Raw genomic sequence first — 20,055 nt, forward strand, 5'->3', positions numbered from 1 at the left:
GATTTTGAACATCCCTTTTTCTTAAAGTTTAAACTGAAATAATGAATTTAAAAGTACTATTTTTGATTTTGATGGAAAAAGTTATTTTCCAAAAACAAAGGAAACTGTAAAACTCACTTCCTTTTCAACGGAAATTGAATATCCTGTTCTTTTCCCTTATCTTTGAAAATTTGAGTCACATAATGAACAGTCACCCCTCTGTAAATCCCCACTCATCCTGCTCATGTGGAAAAATACGATATTCCCATTGGAAGAAAACCTCGAAAAACGGGATTCTTTGGTATTGTTCGGGGAGTGCACCACAACTTCTATGAGAATAAAGACGTATTTCATACCGTCTCCCTACAGCTAACGCCCTTAGCCAGGCGTGCGTCAAGAAATCCAGAAGTGAGAAGACATATTCCATATCAACTCCCTAAAGCCACCACCCAAAGCTTAGAAAATTTTAATCTACAAGTTCCTGAAGTAAGAAACTATTTGATAAAGTGCCTCCTTCAAGTTACTAAGAGAAAAGGAAAGAAAAACCTGACGAGAACCAGATTAATTAAAGAACCTTATCATCGATCCAAAGATAAAAAGAAGACAGCAAAACCTAAAGTTGTGAGGTAGTATGACTTTAAAACAAAGTGTAATTGCTCTCTCCGCAAAACAGATAATTTATTATAATTGTAATCTCTACTTTTGTTTTTATTTGGTTTATTAAATATTCTTTGTTATTTCATTTAAAAATGGCCTCATTATTGACTGAATCAAAAGATTCCTTCTCACAATTTTAACACAACCTCTTCGCAAAAATAATTAGAAGTAATCATGTAATAGTCTGTGAAATTGACTATTTGGTGTCAACGTCCTGTGTTTATTAGTCCCAAAATGATTACAATAAATGGCATACTACTGTACTTTTTAACAAGAGCATTAAAAGTATCATAATGTTATCATTAGTTCAAATAAACTGTCAAATTTTTACTAAAACAAATACAAATCTATAAAGAATACTTCTCCAATATACATAAATGTTTTTTTTTTTTAAATAAAAAAGTTGATACTTATACATCATATATGATGTAACTCAGTCACTTATCTGAAATTTATATTGTAAAAATTTGTAATGATCAACTAGTGTTAAATGATGTCTCTGCTAATAGCTAAAATCTATGAATAGGATAAAACTATATGATTAACCTGCTAATGCAAACTTTATCCAAGTCTTTTGGTTAAAGCAAATAACAATATATTAATTTTTGAACTTTCTCTGTATAAAACACTTTATTCAAAACAGATAAAGCTGGCATTATCTAAAAATGGATGAATGAGGCTAAAACAAAATACTTAAAATTCAAGCTTTATTCTAATAATGAGAAATTCTATATTAAATTCTGTCCAAACAATGATAGATAATGTTTCCCCCATTTTTTTTATGGGCATGAGAATTTTGTTTTTTAGCCATTATTTAGTTAGTGGGAACAGGTAATATATTGCCAGGTGTGATAATTTATTGTAGACTTCAAGCTAATTGGCAATATGGCAGCAATTTTTCCAATTTGGTGATTTTTTAATGCCTATGATGAACTTATTAAAAACACTTGTATATTCCAAGCCTATATTATACTACCCCAAAATAGTTTGAAATCACCACCTACATTTTCTGGCATTATAAATTAATCAATTTGGTTTGTGAATGACTCAACTCCACATATCAAATTTTTAAAAATTTTAATGTCAAAGCACTTGATATACTCTTAACTTTCTATATTCATAATAAGTTTCCCTAGTAATAAGGATCAATACCACTTAATGACAAATTTTATTGGCCATCAAAAAAATTTATTTCAGAAGCCTATCTAATTAACTCCATACTGTAATGTAAATCCACCAGCACACACTGCAATCACAGTATGCACTGACCACCAGTACCTTGTAGATAATGGTAAATTATTTAATGTTATATCATCACAACAAGTAAGTAAAAGAAATTAGTTAGTTACATCCAACTTCTGCAGAAGTAAGTATACTTGTAGATTATTGAACGATTGTTTTAATTTTAGTGGCAATTGTTTTTAGAAAAAGAAAAGTTATACTGTTACATCAAGATGGACAAAATTAAAAATAATTTGTTTTAAACATTTTAAACATGATTCTTATAAAAATTTAAGAACAAATCAACATGATGGGACCTCAAATACAGCTGACAAAAAAGACATCATTTTTATGTTGCTGAATAATCAATTTAAGCAAAATAATAATAACCACCATTATAACAGTAACAGAACAGTTATTCATATTTGCAAAAAATCTTTAATAAAAAATGTATGATAATGAAGTTTCACTATAATAAAAAAAACTTTGTGAGGACTGAATTTGATGTTATTTACTTTTTTCACTTGCCAAATCAATTAACTCTCTCAATCACACCATCATAATAATAATAATGATTAAAGCATATCTATGCTATCTTATACATTTTATATGTCATTAAATAAAAGCTACATCTACAATAATACATTTTACAATGTTTATTTGAATTTATATTTTAAAAGGAATTTTAAAGAAGAATGTACAAGGACTGTTTCTTTTTTCAACCTCCAATGGTCCATAAAATAAAGACAAATGTAAATAACAAAATGAATTTATTACCAAAAGTTAGGTACAAACATGGTTACTTTTTGACATAATCACCATAGAGATTGAGGTATTTGTCTATCTGTGTCTAGCTTTGAAATCCACTCTCTGTAGAATGTTGTCACCAGTGACTTGAGATAGTCTTAACGACATTGTTTTGAAGATCGTCATTAGTCTCAAACCTCTGCCTTCTTAGCCATGTTTTCTGTTCAGGAAAGAGGTGGAAGTCTGAAAGGTGGAAGTCTTCACCACCTTTAAACAGCCAGTGTATAGCCCTGATTTAGCATCGAGCAACTTCTACCTGTTTCCTGAACATGGCTAAGAGAGCAGATGTTTGAGACTAATGATCTTCAAAACAATGCTGTTAAGGCCAACTCAAGTCACTGGTGACAACATTCTATGAAGAGTGGATTTCAAAACTCATCCACAGATATGACAAATGCCTCAATCTTTATGGTGATTATGTCGAAAAGTAACTATGTTTGTACCTAACTTTTGGTAGTAAATTCATTTTGTTATTTACATTTGTCTTTGTTTTATGGACCATTGGAGTTTGAAAACAGCTCTCTTATATTATTTTGTCACTTTCTTCACTTTTTGTTTTATGGAGTTAATCGATTTGGCAAGTGAGCAGCACAATTCTCTCATGTCATAACTGCAATTACATATACGCTTTATTACAAAAATCAACTGATAACAAAACTACACTCTAATATGCAAATCCTAATTGAACAGCAGTTAAATCAAAAGAAAAATTTACTTAGGACAAAAATAAACTTTTCATGGAAAAGGGATAGAAATTTTTACAAAAATCAACTATATATCTCAAGGTAAAATTAATTTTTGATGTCAAAGTTTCAAATTACTTATTCTATGTTACTGTAAGGTTAGATTAAATTTAAAGATATACTATATTACTTCTAATTAATTAATTGTATTTACAAGAATGGTAATCCAAATAAGAATCCTACTTGATTATATTGTTTCAAAATAAATAAATACCAAATTTACTTTGACATTATGAAAAATGCTTATTAATATTAACCAAATGAAAAATCTTTTCTATTTATCTAATTTAAAGGAATGGCTAATTGAATCAAAACTGAAACAAAATTTTGTCCTGTATAACATGAATTAGAAATTCAAATAGAAAATATAAAAGTTTGTCCTCAAAGTCCAAGAAATATTTAAAAAATAAACTTTAAAAAACTTCAGAATATGCAGTAAAATTATTATACAAGATTATATTATCATAAAGTACAAACCTGACACTTCATGTTGTGCATAGTTGTAAGACATGGGCACCAATTGAAATAAAGAAGTATGATGTTTACGAGATCGTCCCTCTGGAGACTGTCCATGTTCATCATCAGGGTCTTCACCCAAAAAGTGAATCTTCTCATATAATCCTAAATATCTAGTAAATAGATAAAATCAAATATTTTATTTAGTAATTATTAAAACTTTTTCATGATTAATAATAAATTAATTATACACATTATAAAATTATTGTTTATAATTTTTTCAAACAATTTAATCAAAACAAGTACTAGCAATTTGCATTTGTCGGTCTTAAATATTACTATTACTAATTATACTAAATTTAATAAATAATGTTATTGACTGATAAAGTATATATATCAACAATTTGCTATTCTGATTATTGTGTATGTCATAGAACTGAGGTTAGCAACTTGTGGCACTTGATGCAATTTTTAATGGGACACAGCAATGTTCAGGTCAACAGTACAAAAAAAATTATTTAAAAAATAAAACTTAAATGTATTGCATCCATGATTAATTAATTGATAATTCATCTATTTTTATATTTAATTTTGAAGTTCTTATTTTTATCATTCCCTCAACCCACATCTCATGTTTCAAGTTGTATAATGTATCCATATGTTAATGACATAACAAGATTAAGTAGACTACAACTGAAAATTAATTTATAAATAAACTTTCTTAAACCAATTTATTATTCTTTCCAAATTTTATTATCTAATGCAAATTGAAAGACTATCAGATGAAACAGAAATGAGTATTACTTTACATTAAAATTAAGTTTGAAGAAAGAAATATGCAATATATATTTCCTTCTTCAAACTTATGTTTTTCTGCAGTAAAAACTTTATTCATCTCATTTAATGTAGAGATTCCAACCTGACAAGATGACAATACACAACAGGTCATCCGGAGTTCAACACTCACTCCACCTAATACAGACAATGATCACAACTTCACCTACAATGATCACAACTTCACCTACATTGAGGTTTCAAATGCCATCTGTTCACTCACCGATAACAAAGCCCCAGGTCTTGACAGCATAATCATAGGATGATAAAGCATGTGTTTGAGGCCAATCCTACAGCATTTGTAATTCTCTTCAATATCTGCTTGAACACTGGCCTTTTTCCTAGTCAGTGGAAAAAGGCTAGTGTCAAATTGATTCCCAAATCCACCAGCGCTAACACTTACAAAAAATACAGGCCAATCTGCCTTCTCCCAACTCTGGGAAAAATGTTAGACAGTCTAATGACTAATAGGATCACTTGGCATCTATGCAAGTGTAGAGTCCTGCATCAGAATCAGTTTGGCTTCTCTAAAAACAAAGGTACTGTAGATGCCATCCACCAAGTCGTTAATTACATCCACCAGGCTAAACAAAACAATCAGCATACTACAATTATCACTATTGACTTTAGAGGTGCCTTCGATCATGCCTGGTGGCCTTCTATCTTACACACATTATATGCTCATTACTGCCCTCAAAGTCTTTACAAACTTCTTCAGTCCTATCTTAGTGACAGAAGTGCAGGTGTTTATACCACAAAATAACATGTCATACTCATCACTCGAGGTTGTCCTCAGGAATCCAGGTCTGGTCTTGGTCTCTGGAACATAGCCTATAACTCTATTCTGCACTTAAACAACACCCTCCCTCCTGGCTGCCACATACAGGACTTTGTGTATGACACAATTATCCTAGCTTCACACAGGAACAGTGAACGCTTACAGGACATATGCAATGACATTCTCAATAACATTCACCAGTGGAGTATTAAGCATAAGCAACCTATTAACACAGACAAATGCGAAAGCATGATAGTTGGTAGGAACATGCCACTTGTCAGGAAGCTTACCCTTCAAATAGGTGCTCACAGAATAAAGAGAACAATGGAAATTAAATATTTAGGTGTTATTCTTGATGAGAGACTTAACTTCACACCTCATATCAAATACATCACAGACAAAGCTAAAAAGACGGCCAACATCCTTATTAGTATTGCTAGGAATCCATGAAGCCTTGGCCCTAATGCTACTAAACTTATTTACAGCAATGCAATTCAGCCAGCACTCCTCTATTTTGTACAGGTCTGGGGCCACATGGCTGCCAAAGTCTATAACCGTAAAATCTGTTCAAAGGATTGCAGCTCTCCACATTTTTAAGCCTTATAGGACCACACCCACTAGTGTCCTCTTGGTAATGTCAGGATTGACCCCTATTGACTTAGAAATTAAATGCATTATTTGGCAGGAAAATCTTGTCACTTTATCCTGGCAAGATTATAATGACTTGGCTGTCCACAAAATGATTAGAGTAGGTAAGATTCTTCCCAGTTTGACCTTGATTGATGATATCAAAAAATTCAGCATCGGCAAAAATACCCTCCTAACTTATGATTACCACCACTTCCATCAGCTTGCACCTGATGTTTACTCCGAAGATCCAGGTGATCATTGCATGTTTAGGATTTACACTGATGGTTCCAAGATGGGTGACAATGTGGGTGCCGCTTTTGTAGTTTACTCCAACTTAGGCTGTGAGCTTTATAACACTTGCTTCCATCTAGGTACACACTGCTCAATAGCACATGCGGAAATTTTAGCTATTTATATGAGCTTAATTCACATTAGACATAGGAAGAACAAAAGACAAAAGAACAAGGACAACAGGCTATCACATTTATTCTGACAGTAGGGTAACTTTACACAGGATTGCAAAGTCTAATAGCCACTTAAAACTCATCCATTTCATACACCACTTTCTCAGACACTTAGACAACAACATTAGAATAGATTTTCAATGGGTCCCAGGTCATGTGGGGTTCTCGGCAATGAGACCGCTGACTGAAGACTAGTGACTGAAGACTTTGAAGACCGCTGACTGAAGGACTAGTGACTGAAGACTTTGCAGCTTGTTTGGCAAGACGCCAAACAAGCTGCAAAGTCTTCAGTCACTAGTCCTTTCAGTTATATTCCTACCTTGTACATCAACAATCACGTCAAGAAGCAAATCTTCATTCTCTGGCAAGACAGCTGGGACCATGACACTACTGGTAGGCTCATCTACACTTTCATCCCCAAAGATGACACTACTGTGATTCTTTGCCACTTTTATCCTAGTTATACCCTCACTCAGTTACTTACAGGACACAGCAACTTTAAGCAATACTTGCATAGTCACTAGTCTATTCAATGCAGTACAAATTTGGCATTAGCTTTAGCCTTCATTGGAATTTTGAAGTGAAGGGGGTGATACTATGTTGAAGGGGGCGACGATTCGTTAGAGGTTGAGAAACACTGAGTCAGTGTGTTAATACAATATTCATCTACCCAGGCTTAAAAATAATACCTTCCTCTGAAATTTCACACGAAGTAGATTTTAATCAATGTAAGCTGAGTTAATTTACAACAAGTTTCTTAATTTAATATGTTTATGTTTATTTTTGTGTTTTTGAATCTAATAACAATAAGAATAAAATACAAAAATACACGTAAAAACATATAAATAATACACAAACAAATACACAAAAAAAGCACTTTTGGAATACCACGAATATTTTATGCCACTACAAAGAAGACAAAATGGAGAAATTAAACATATAATTGTAGGTTTATAAAATGCCAAGTTTCACAGTTTTAAAATAAAACTGTTCAATTTTTTTTTTAATGTGCCCTCTACAGAGGGATGTGTAACATCACTTAAACTGGCATGCTGGGTTTTACCATATGGAAATTTCTGGTTTTATGGTCTCCCTTGGATAGACCAGCATGTCAGTCATTCTATGAAAATATGGTATTTATGCAGGTACTGATGTTACAATTTGACACAAAAATCATGTAACTGAAATAACTGTTGATGTCAAAAATGTTTGTCTTTTTTTTTATTCTAGTAGCAGTTGCAAAATAAAAATTGTTCAATAAAGATTGCTTCATAACAAATAAACTAAATAATGCTATGGACTTTTTTTAAATTAAATTATTGTTTTCATTCTTATCAGCATTTTACAGGAAATACAGTGCTCCCAAAATTTAAATTCATAACTTTTTATTCTTCTATTTTCTCTCTCACCTTTTCAATGTTTTCCTAGCTCCCATGGCACATTTGTGGACCCTTCATAATGCACTAGTGCCACAGTGCACTGTTTGAAAATCACTTGTCCACATACTGATTATTTGACATTACTCAGATATTTTGATTCAAAACTATATTCTATGTCATGAAAATCAATTCATTTAGAAAAATTAAATAATCCAATAAACAATGATTAATACATTGTATATCACATTTAAGATATTAATTATAAAAAAAAATTGTAGTTGTGTAGAGCTTAAATTTTATGTAGTCCATAATACAAGTTATTGATAAACATAATTTAGAATTAAAACTTGGGATATGAAGTTTTTTATTTATTGTCTTATTCTGCAGATACTATGGATTGTTTGCTAGTTAGATTAATTATTACAATTGAATGCCTTAACTGTTAACATTGATAAATAATGCAAAAAATTCCTAGAATTCCTAGAAAATATAATGTACTTTAAAATGTGTTTAATGACAAAAATTAGATGTTTATAAATCAGAAAAAGTTTGTTAATGTAATATAAATTAAACATTCAAAGTTGCTATCAGCTGATAAATTCAAATCAAATCTAAGACTTTTTGGCTAAAAATTTGGTGAATTATTTGATACTGAATTGTTGCAAAAAGTTTATCAACTCAGTCTACAGAATGATTGGAAAATTTCAGAACTTTTAACTCCAGAAGGATCATTGGATCTGAAAAGTTTATTGCACATATGCAACTATCAACACCTAATTTATTCAAATCTGCTGAGAAATCTAGATGGCATTCCAATAACAAAAATAATCTTAGTATAATATATATATACACAATACACAGATTCTATAAGTAACAACATAAAAATGTTAGATAATAAAATTAAACTGAATAAAAAAATATATGTAAAACTACAATCAAAAAATGTTTGTTTTAGGAATCAATTTAATCTCTTAAATTACCACATAGATAAAGTTGAAAACAAATATAATTAAGTACTGGTACAATATGTTTGTGAATGGAATTTCCAGTCCTCATAATGTCTGAAACAAATTCTTCAACTTAAATAAGGAAAAAAATCAGAAAACCCTGAAATATTATATTGCTTAATCCCTTGCTTGCTTAAAACCAGTTTAAATATATACATATGCTTTTATCTGTTCAAATATATATTAATTACAATTCTTTTACTATTGATTTGAATACTTCTCTTGTTCTATTGTATTTTCAGGACGAATTCCTCAATAAAAAGTTTATATGATGATTAAATCTTTTAATGTCCTACAAAATTACATCAAAACCAAACCATTTAAAATTACCATATCTGAGCTAAAATTCTCACACATATTCTGTGTGAAAATTCTCACACATATATGTGTGAGAATTTTAGCTCACACACATTTTAGTGGAACTGGGTTGAGTGCCACCTGTACATAGGCAAAGAGAACTGCTTCAGGAAAAAACATGTGTCTTTGGGTTGGATATGTGCTGAAACGCAGTGCTTGTTTTCTTCCTGTGATAATGAACCACGGCTTTCTGCCACATAAAACTTCAAAAAATAACTGTTGTGTGGTCAATTGTAGTGTTACCTAAATTACTGCCAAGTACAGTTTTATTCGTTCCCAAATGGACAATACCCTGGGAGAAAAGAGAAATGGCTGGCTGCAATTCAGCAGATTAAGTATTCTGCTAGGGTATTTTCATTGAAGGTATTTTTTTTAAAGTTTTGTGTGTATATATAACTGTGACGTTTAAAGGCATTGTATTGTAATTATCTCTGCAAATGGCTAGCGTGCTTTTTTTAGCAGTAAATAGGTGTAGTCCACTTTATATTACTAACCATTGTTTACGTAGTGCAGTGCATTGAGTAATAACTCATTAAAAATAGCAAAACATTTTGTATTTCTGAAAATCTAAATAATGATAATAAATAATAAAAGGATATATCTGTAAAAGGAAAAAATAAAACTTGCTAAAACATAGAAAAAATTTGACAATTAAAAGAAGTAAAAACAAAAACTTTAAACCAATAAAAACTGGCTAAAAAAAACAAGGTATAAAGTGCTTCACTATACATTTATGGCCATTTAATATAATTTTCCGTCATTCTTGAAAAAAACTTTTTTTTTTCAATTTTTAGGCATATTGTGGAATTGCAACATGTGACCTGAATGATTATTTTCTGATCATGTTTGCCATCTTATATGATCATCAGGTTTTAAATTCAACATAACTCCTAAATGCATAACCACATAAATGCATAAATTCTAGATTGGATAAATGGATCTGTATAAATTCATAAAAAAATAAAATAGTCACTAAAATTACATACAAGCAGTCCTCTACTTTCGTACCTAATTGGTTCCTGAAAAGTGATGTAAAAAAAACATCAAAAAGAGTTTTCAAAATATTTATTTTTTTATTGATTAGTATCTAGTGTTTTTATTATAAATTTGCCAAGAGATAATTGAATTGTGCACTTCTTTTTCTTTTCTTGATAGAGTTCTGTAACATGCTGTATCTTTTTCTATTGCTCTTTGTACATGAGATATACACTCTCAATTGGGATCACATTCTTTCAGGATGATCAAAAATTTATCAAGATGCATGAAAGCTAACTCAAGACTGAACCTGTGATCCCGAAAAAGTTCCTCCCCACCTCTCTAACGTTAATCACATCATTAATGATTAATGTCAGAGGTGGGGAGGGACTAGTGACTAATAGTTCATGAGAAGGGGAAGCATTATATGAAAGTATGCACATTTTTTCCATATCTATATATATAACCCATTCAACTGTCCATCTGTCCCGTAACCGTTTGAAAACAGACACTAGAGGCGCCCCTATCGTGTATCATATTTCAAACATTCAAATTAACAATTTTAATTCTTNGATAATTGTACTATAATATGTAAAATTAAATATACTTTTCAGAAAAAATGCTTAATGGTGTCATTACTAGCCTTGGGACACTATTAAAGACCATTTCAAGTAATTCATTATTCAAAAAGTGACCAAAGTCACCTGATAATTGTAATATAATATGTAAAATTAAACACTTTTCAGAAAAAATGGCAAACCTTGGCAACCCACAAAGTACAGCAAAGTCTGCAGTCAGCATTTTGTAAGTGGACAGAAAATTGATCACCCTAACCATCCAGCATATGTTCCTACACTTTTCCCAACATGCTACAAGAAATGGGATTGTGGAAATGTTGATAGGTTTTTAAGGCAGGCAAAAAGGAAAGAAGAAAAGGTAGAGAATGTGGGTAAAAGCATAGATGTAGACACCAAAACCACACTTATGATCACAAAATATACCACTGGAACACAAACTGATGTAGGGGAACCACTTTATAGTACAGATAATATTGCAGTCTTATTTTGTGAAAAGTCGTGTAATGATGTGAGTACCCAAACCAATATTTATTATTAAAAGCTGTTACCTAAACCTAATACCTAACAACTTCTCCAGTGATGATAGTTGAACCTCGATTCACATTTGGATTTGTGTTCTCATCCAAGGAAATCTCTATTAGTTTGGAAACATGTCCACATTTAAACTGTTTCTCTCCTTTAAGTCAGTGTTTCTTTACGGGGGGCCATGGCCCCCAGGGGTCCATAAGAAGTTTTTCGGGGCCACCAAATTATGCAAAATTTCCTTCAGAATATAATAAAAACAAAATTGATGTATAACCGAATATCGTATTGAAAAGTGAAATAAGAAATAAAAAAAAAAACTAAATATGAAAACTTTATCTATTTCTTATTTCTTCCTACATATAACTTTGTTAGTACAGAAGAAATAAATGCAAATATGCTACATTATTTACTTCTTTTATTCCAAGGTAATTCTAAGAAACTATTAATGCTTGGAATTTTAAAAATAATTAGGAAAAATAGTAAGCTTAAATATTTTTGCAAAACGATATGCAAAATCTTTACAACAAGTTGTGGGTGTTTTAGTTTTAGCATCAACTTTGAATCGAATAATAGTGCATTTCTTTCTTATATTGTGTGTTTAGTTTTAATTATTTATAATTAACCCATAAAAATGAGCAAAAACCAGAAAGGCAGAATATCCTCCCGTTTTCAGCAGCAATGCAAAATTTGCTGCCTTTTGCTAGTACATATTTGTGTGAAAAACGGTTATCAACTATGATGGATATAAAAACAAAAAAATGCAATCAATTGCAATTAGATGCCTACATGCAGATAGCATTACAAACAATTGAATCAAGAATTAACAAATTAGTCGAGGATATTCAGCAGTAGAAATCTCATTATTTTCGAATATTTTTTGTTTTTTCTATGAATTTTTGAATGTTTATTTTATTTTTTGTTGAAAATTAATGAGTTTTTATGTTTAATTGTGAAGTTTGAATGTTATTTAAATAGATAATGAAATAATAAAGTTATGTTTTACATTTATTATATAAAAAATAAAACAATAATAAAAAAATCAATTCATTATAGATAATTTATATTTGTTAAATTATTATTAAAAAAAATGGAGGTCACAAAAAATTATGAAATATTTGGTGGGCCACTGCTTAAGTTACTTTTCCCCAGGGTTTCAGTAGATATTGCATCAAAACAGCCCTGCCTTCTAAGAACCATCATTATTCGTTTTCTCCAAAGGAGAAGCACCAGCCGCCTTTATAGCCCCGAATCTGTTTCCCCGGCATCAATGCTAGAGACGTCTTGATCTAGTTTCGCCATTCCTTCCACTAGTTCTATATGTATGTGTTTGTATATGTGAGAATTTTAGCTCAGATATGGTAATTTTAAATGGTTTTGTAATACCAATACAGTAGAGCGTTGTGTGAGATCCGACCTCAGAATAAGCCCAAAATTGTTCATTTTCCCCTCTAAATTTTTGACATATTTAAAATAAATTTGTCGCCTCCACGTTAAAATAACATTGTCGAAAAAAGGAATCAAATGTCGATGGAAACTTATAACATTCTGCTTTAGTATAAACATTCAACCCTCGAACAATGACATTCCTCTGCTGCAAGACAAAAAGTTTATAGTTAAAGTCCGAATTCGTCATTTTGTTTTGGATCCCGGGAACAACTTTAACCTCCACACCTGCAGGACCAATCTCTCACAATAGGTGATCACATGATTGATTTTCCCAGTCCAAAGCTATAAAAGCTACTTCTTTCCCCCTCCTCGGGGGAGTCTCACATATACAGTCTAAAGGATTACGTCTCCGGGAAACTTTTTAACTTTGTGCGTCAAACTCTGTGCCTACGTTGAAATCGACCAGAGGTATGAAACAAATAATTGTAAACTCTCTCTCCGCGGGTTAGGAGCTAGTGAACTAAATTCACTTCCCCGGATATTAGATTTTGTAACCTATATTTTTTTTTCCTTTCCGTTTTATCTAATAAATCGTTGTTTCATTGTTAAATGGTGTCCTTTTACTCGTATATCGCCTATGCCTCGTCGACGACCCCTCTCACCTCCTCCACTCGACCTGACCACAAGAATCCCGACCCTTCGGGACCGCATCCGAAATTTAGCCATCTTGACAAGTGAGTAGGTTTAACGACCTGTTGCCGAAAAGGGAGAGTCGACGGATTCCGACCTCCCCGGCGGTTCACAGTTGTTTATCCGAAAGTCGGTTATCCAAAACGTCGTTTATCCGAAAGAATTCAGTCAGCAAATTTAAATTTTCGCTAGTGCTGTGGCGCTGCAATCTTTGGCTATATCTTGGGCTACTCCAATATTTTTTATGTTTGTGTATGTGTTTTAGCTGACAGCACTGTCACTTTTGTGTGGCGTTTTTCTGCGGACTGTGTGTCATGCTGAATCGAACGTTTTTGATACTACTTAACTTCTAAAGTATAATTTTTTTTTTGTTTTTATATTTTTCAATATATTTATTTTGTTTGTAAAAACTAAAGAAATAATTTTTAACGATACAATAGCCACAATTACTATTTTAAAAAGTTTACATTAGGCTTAACATTGATGAAAATTCAACGCAAAGCGACACGCAACAGAGAAAAATTTCAACACGGGATAGGTTAATGTATTTTTTCGTACATAATCGGTTATCCGAAAAATAAGTTATCCGAACAACCCGAGTCCCCAATTGATTCGGATAAACGACGCTCTACTGTATATATAACAAATCTGAAAATGTCTTTTTGATTTGCTTCAGTTCTTTGTAATGAAATACATAATGTCTTAGGCATATATATTGGTGTTAGATCATTAAATAAAGTGCTTATGTGGTATCATCAGATTCCTTAAAAATGCTGACAAAAGGGAAAGCAGCCTGTCCACTGATAGAGCATACAAAATTATGATAGTTGTCAACTATGCAAAACTTACTAATATCATTTATTTACTAAAAGTTAATAAATATATGTCAATAATCACAAATTAATTTTAAAATTTTAATTCTGAAATTTACAAATATAAGTTTTTACCAGAAACGTTCTCTGACTGAAATAGTTATCAATTAATAAAATAACAAAAAATTACAATAATAAAGTTTAAAAAAGCAATCTTAGCAAAAACAACATTGTAATAAAATATGTGAAAAAAGATTTAAGCTAGAATGAATAATTCAAAAACATTTTTTAAAATAAAATAATAAAAAGTTAATATAATTTTGAGTAAATTTTTGTAAAATATATATACATATAAAATATTAACAACATTTAAAGACTAAAACAAAATCTTCACAATTTATTTTTGTGAAAGTATAAAAAGCATTTCTAGAATTATCAAATAAAATAAAATAAAAATTTACAATATACATGCTAAATTTTTGTTAATTTTTATTTTTAATGTTAATATTAACACACATTTGTGATTTTTATACCTTTTAGGATATTTAATGGTTAACACATAGATGGGAATTTTTGTATTTGTTCCAATATTTAATTGTTAGCCATTTTAAAATTGCTTTTTAAGCATTCAGAATTTTTGTATAGAATGTTTTGACCTGAAGCAGATCCCAATTAGGATCGAAAGCACTTTTCAAAGTATATTAAAAATTTTATTTGCTGGTTTGATTATAAAGGTTTATTGGTGTTATTTACTATATAACCAGCTGTGAGAAGATTTAGATTTCATAGTTTTTCTTTTTTAGTAGTCAATGTCCAGCTGATGCAGCTGGAAGATTTTATATAACAATTAATTAGTTGTAGATGGAAACAATGCCAAAAACAACTATAGTATAAACAATACTAGAAAGATATTGGAATGTAAAAATCAGAAGGTTTTTTTACTTTAACAGATGTCGTTGGAGTCAGTTTCAAAACCATAAAGTGTTTTAAACTATAAGGCCAGTTAACTCTTTCCATCAACTCAATAACAATTAAATATATTTAAAATTTATGTTTATTAAAAAATGTTAAATTTTCATTTCATTTAATTCTAAAATTTAAATTTACATTTGATGCTTAAAATGTACAAAAGAATAATTCTAGGATAAGCAAACTATATATATTTAATCAAAATTCTAAAGTATTTATAAATGAGATATCATGGATATCACAATCACATGATAAATAATTTAAATAAAATTCAAAATTATTGCAGAGTAATTTTCTACCCCTAAAACCAACCTTACATAAAATAAGATATACCAAACAAAGTATAAGATAAGACAATCAAACTTTTATATTATATAAACTGATTATATTAGTTCTCTGTTGATAAACAACTCCATATTTATATTATCCATAAGACAATGATTTTTGAGGGGTCAGTTTATTACTTTCTACTTGATAAAACATTTTGACATGTTATACAAATGTAATATCACCAAATCAAATATAATGTCATCTAAATCAAAAATTTATATGTTCTATATTTTTCACATTTGATACACCTTAAGAAGAATTAGCTAGTAATAGTTTCAATTTTTTTGTCAAAGAAGTGAAAAATTATTATTTAATCCTTTTCTAATTTCTCTTACTACATTTCTCAAAAAGTATTGGCTTTTTTTTTTATTTTTAATGCCTTTGTAATTTAATGTGAACAAATAATCTCAATCCTTCTTCATATAAATCAGAACATGATCTGATGAGTTTTCTTATAATTCTTCTAGATAATAGTGAATTACTGGATAATTCTTTGAAATTAAAGAAAATTTACTGAAAAATTATCCTCAGAAAATCAGAATCTTATAAATTCTGTAAAACAAATTCCTTTCAATATACTTTGGTGTTATTTTTCAAGTGACTGAGTTCAAAATCCCATTAGATCAAAGTTTTGATAAAATAAAATCCAAGATTATTACAATTTTTAAGTTTTCCTGATATTATAATCAAAATTTACTGACCAAATTTTGATCTTATATTAAAACTTTTTTTATAATAAAATGGAAAAGTATCAAAATTAAATTAAAATGTGTAGATATAAAATAAAATAATTCCTGTTAAAGCTACTACACAAAAAATATTTTGTATTAGTTCAATATAAACATTTAATTATTTTTCAGTGAAATTTATAAAATTCTAATTTTTTTATTAAGATTATAAATAACTGAATTGGAAATTGTCTTTCAAATATGATAGTTACTTGCATTGCAGTTTCAAAAAAAATTGTAACATTATCAAACATATATTCTCACTAATTAAAGCATTGTATCACTAAAACTGATCTTGAATGGATCTTTTGTAATGTAATGAATGGTAATTTTATAATTTAGTAGAACAAATCAAATCTATATATATATTTTTAAATTGTTATCTTTTTATTTAGAAATGTTTCATTTTTTTTAAGTTAAATCAATATTTTGCAGTAAGAAAATTTTGGATATTTTGTTGTTGAGTTTTGTTTATAAGAAATTACTGTAAAATTTCACTTTCTTTATTTTTATTTCAATGTATATTTTTTAATAAAGAGCAATAAAATTGTTATTTTCATGTCAAATTCTTGTGATATAATAAATTATTCTATATTTTAGGAAATTCTATATATTATATACTATATATATATAGGAATATACATATATATATTCCTGTATTTTATTTGTCTCTAACATAGGAATGCTACATATTTCTCAAATCCAGAACAGATGCAGATGGTCATTTTGACTAACCTAACTAAATATTAAAATTGCAGTAAATGGTTTCAAATGCTCAAAAATAATTACAATGATTACTTTAATATGAAAATACAGTGGTGCCTCGTATAAAATACGCCTCAAATAACGAATGCTGAGAACAACGGACTTTCTGTTTGGCCCTTACATGACTCGAGCAACAGACTGGCTTCAAACAACGGACTTTCCGTTCAGCAGTTACATGAAGCGAACAACAGTCTTTCCGCGAACAAGTGCGAATGATGTTTCCACTCTTTTGCCATTGCCAATGACAATCTGCTTTTTATAATATTTTTGCAATTTTTATAATATATTAGTATTATTAGAATATATTATTAGTATATCTGAAGTACAGAGCGCCCGTTGAGATTTGTCTTGCTCCCTTGTTTATTATGTACATCATCTCAGTGCAAAGTATTTACATTTATTCAAGTGTTGTGAAAATCATGGCTTCTAAATAAACAGAAAGGTGATTTGAATTGAAACAAAACAAGACATCATCAGAAGGAGTGAAAGTTGACAAAAAGTTCCTTGTCAAATGGGGAGAGGTTCAGGAGTTTACCAACACTCATTATCCAAACACAGCTGAGGCCAACAGGATCAATGATCTCTACAATGAAACCCTTGCCCATCATTTCCGACAGGTGTTGAAGAGGAGAGAGAAACAGACCACCTTGGACATGTTTTTCAAGAAGCAAGCTGCCAAAAAACAAAGGATGGAACAAGAGTAGATGACCCTGCAAACTCTGGTAGCCTCTCCTGAATCTGACTCCGATTAAAAACAATAAAAAGAGACCTTCTGCAATGTGTAAAAAGTCTGTATCTGTACGAATGTGTAAAGAAAGTGTTCCTCCACCTCCTCCTCACAACATCTGACTATCCGGCATAATTGGTGACTGCTCCATTTTCATTTTTTTTATAGTAGTATGGTTATTTTATGCCGTGGAACAAATTATATGTTTTAACATGTATTTCTATGGGAAAACGCGTTTCGTATAACGGACTTTTCACTTAACGGACGTGCACCTGGAACGGATTAAGTACGTTATACAAGGCACCACTGTAAACAAAATAAGAAACAAATAATATTATTCTCATTTCATTTGTTTATTTCAAAAGAATATTTATTAAAATATAAATATCACATAAGAAATAATAACTTCTTACATTCTCCTAAGCCACTATGATTGTAGACATGGTCATTTGTTGAATAAAAAAGTAAATGTAACTTCAAAACTTCAAAAAATGATCGAGTCTAGTGTTTAAAGTTTTGACAGTCACTGCAAGCAATCATCTTATGTTAACATTTGCCATGGGACTAAAAATAGAGCAATTGTTAACTATACTGTTTTGATGGCTTGAAGAATTTATTTCACATTACCTTCTCTTATGGCTAATGTTTAGAGATTAAGATTATCCTTTCTTGGTCTGAAAACTTTTTATATAATTAAACTAACTTTTCTACTAGTCAGAGAATAAATGTGCCAAGAGATTTTTCTGTTGGTAATGTCTTTACAGATCAATTGTTTGCTGTCAAAGCAAATATGTTATAAAATATACATATGGACCAACTTTGGGATAGAACTGTTACAGACTGATCCATAATATCTCAGAACTCCCACTCAACACTACTCAAATAGTTTTTATGAACAAAACTATTCATTTGACTAACAAAATTGTGTGTAAATTCATCAAATCACAAAAAGAGATTTGCCAATGCTTTTTCATCACGCTTATAGCAACATTTTCTGGTAGCAATTCAAACATCCACTCACCAGTAGGCTGTGTGTTAATGACTGTCCCTTCTAGTTTTCTGCAAGTAGGACATTGTCATCTAATTGGTAAGGCACGAATTATGTCATTTCACATGGTCAGTGATTTCTCAGTAAATACTGTAAATATAGATTTTGTTTGTTAAATTGCAAACCTGTCAAGTTTAGTCAGTTCAGATTGGTAACAATTCAAATGAGTGAAGTCTCTCACTCATTGTCTACCAACATTAATTAAATTTAATATTGTATTGTAAAGACTGATATATTTAGTAGCTTCTGTTCTCCTAATGTAAGCATCATAATATCATTTTTATGCATGCAACAAATGCTGGAAATAACACAAAAAACTTAAATCTGGCTTAATGCATCTGAATAGGTCTAATTATAAATAAATCACAATTAAATAGAGTAGCAAACAAAAGTTCTGGTCTTAACATTTTCTGCTTCAACAGAACTTATAATCATATGGCAAGCATTTTTTAAACTTCAAAAAACAATTAAACCTTCACCTACTCAAACACTCACAATTTAATCAAATTAACCTCTATTCAAGAGAGAATAATCATTTATTAAATCACAATTTTATAATCAGAAAACAGAAACATTTAAATTTATGTCTTTTTTTCTAAACATATTTCCAACCTCTCTTAATTATTCTCTACAAGCTTTAAGTTTTAGATTAGTTATCATTTAATTAAACTGTAAAAAAGAAGTTGTTTCAATTATTAGAGAGGTTGAGGCCGAAGTTTTAAACATGAAAATGTGTACGTCGGATGTTCAGCGCCGCTTTTCTGTAAGCCTAACAGTTTGACAATGGTGTTTGGATAGTCAGTGGAATCATTCTCAACATTCCAAACACCATTGTCAAACTTCTAGGCTTACAGGAAAGTTGTGCTGAAGTCGACATACACATTTTCACGTTTAAATGTCGGCCGCAACCTCTCTATTATTATTATTTTTATTTTTTTTTTCAATTTTTATTACACTAATTTCAACCCCAATGTCAAATATTCAGAAAAGTTTTAATAAATTATATAACTTACATCTCTAAATAAACAATGATTAAATATTTTCTTTCAATTTTGAAATATCTTTTCTAACAGACATATATTTTAAAACAAAAAAATATTTTACTTACATTTTAAAACTTAATATTAAAAAAAAAAGTTTGTCATTTCATGGGAATAGTGCAAGCATGGTTATGGACCACCCATTATTATACATTCATAGTATAATTTTC

At 30.1% G+C, this 20,055-nt stretch overlaps 1 protein-coding gene across 1 annotated transcript in view; it reads right to left on the reverse strand.

Moving 5' to 3' along the window:
• LOC111623897 (AT-rich interactive domain-containing protein 2-like) overlaps positions 1-20,055 on the reverse strand; it is a 243,928-nt gene that overhangs the window by 158,112 nt on the left and 65,761 nt on the right. The window contains exon 4 of the mRNA XM_023366627.1: positions 3,885-4,036. Coding sequence (XP_023222395.1) covers positions 3,885-4,036 — 152 coding nt within the window. The remainder of the gene's footprint in view (positions 1-3,884; positions 4,037-20,055) is intronic.

Source organism: Centruroides sculpturatus, unplaced genomic scaffold (genome assembly GCF_000671375.1).
Source record: "Centruroides sculpturatus isolate CEXI.00-Female unplaced genomic scaffold, Cexi_2.0 scaffold250, whole genome shotgun sequence".
Taxonomy (NCBI): Eukaryota; Metazoa; Arthropoda; class Arachnida; order Scorpiones; family Buthidae; genus Centruroides; species Centruroides sculpturatus.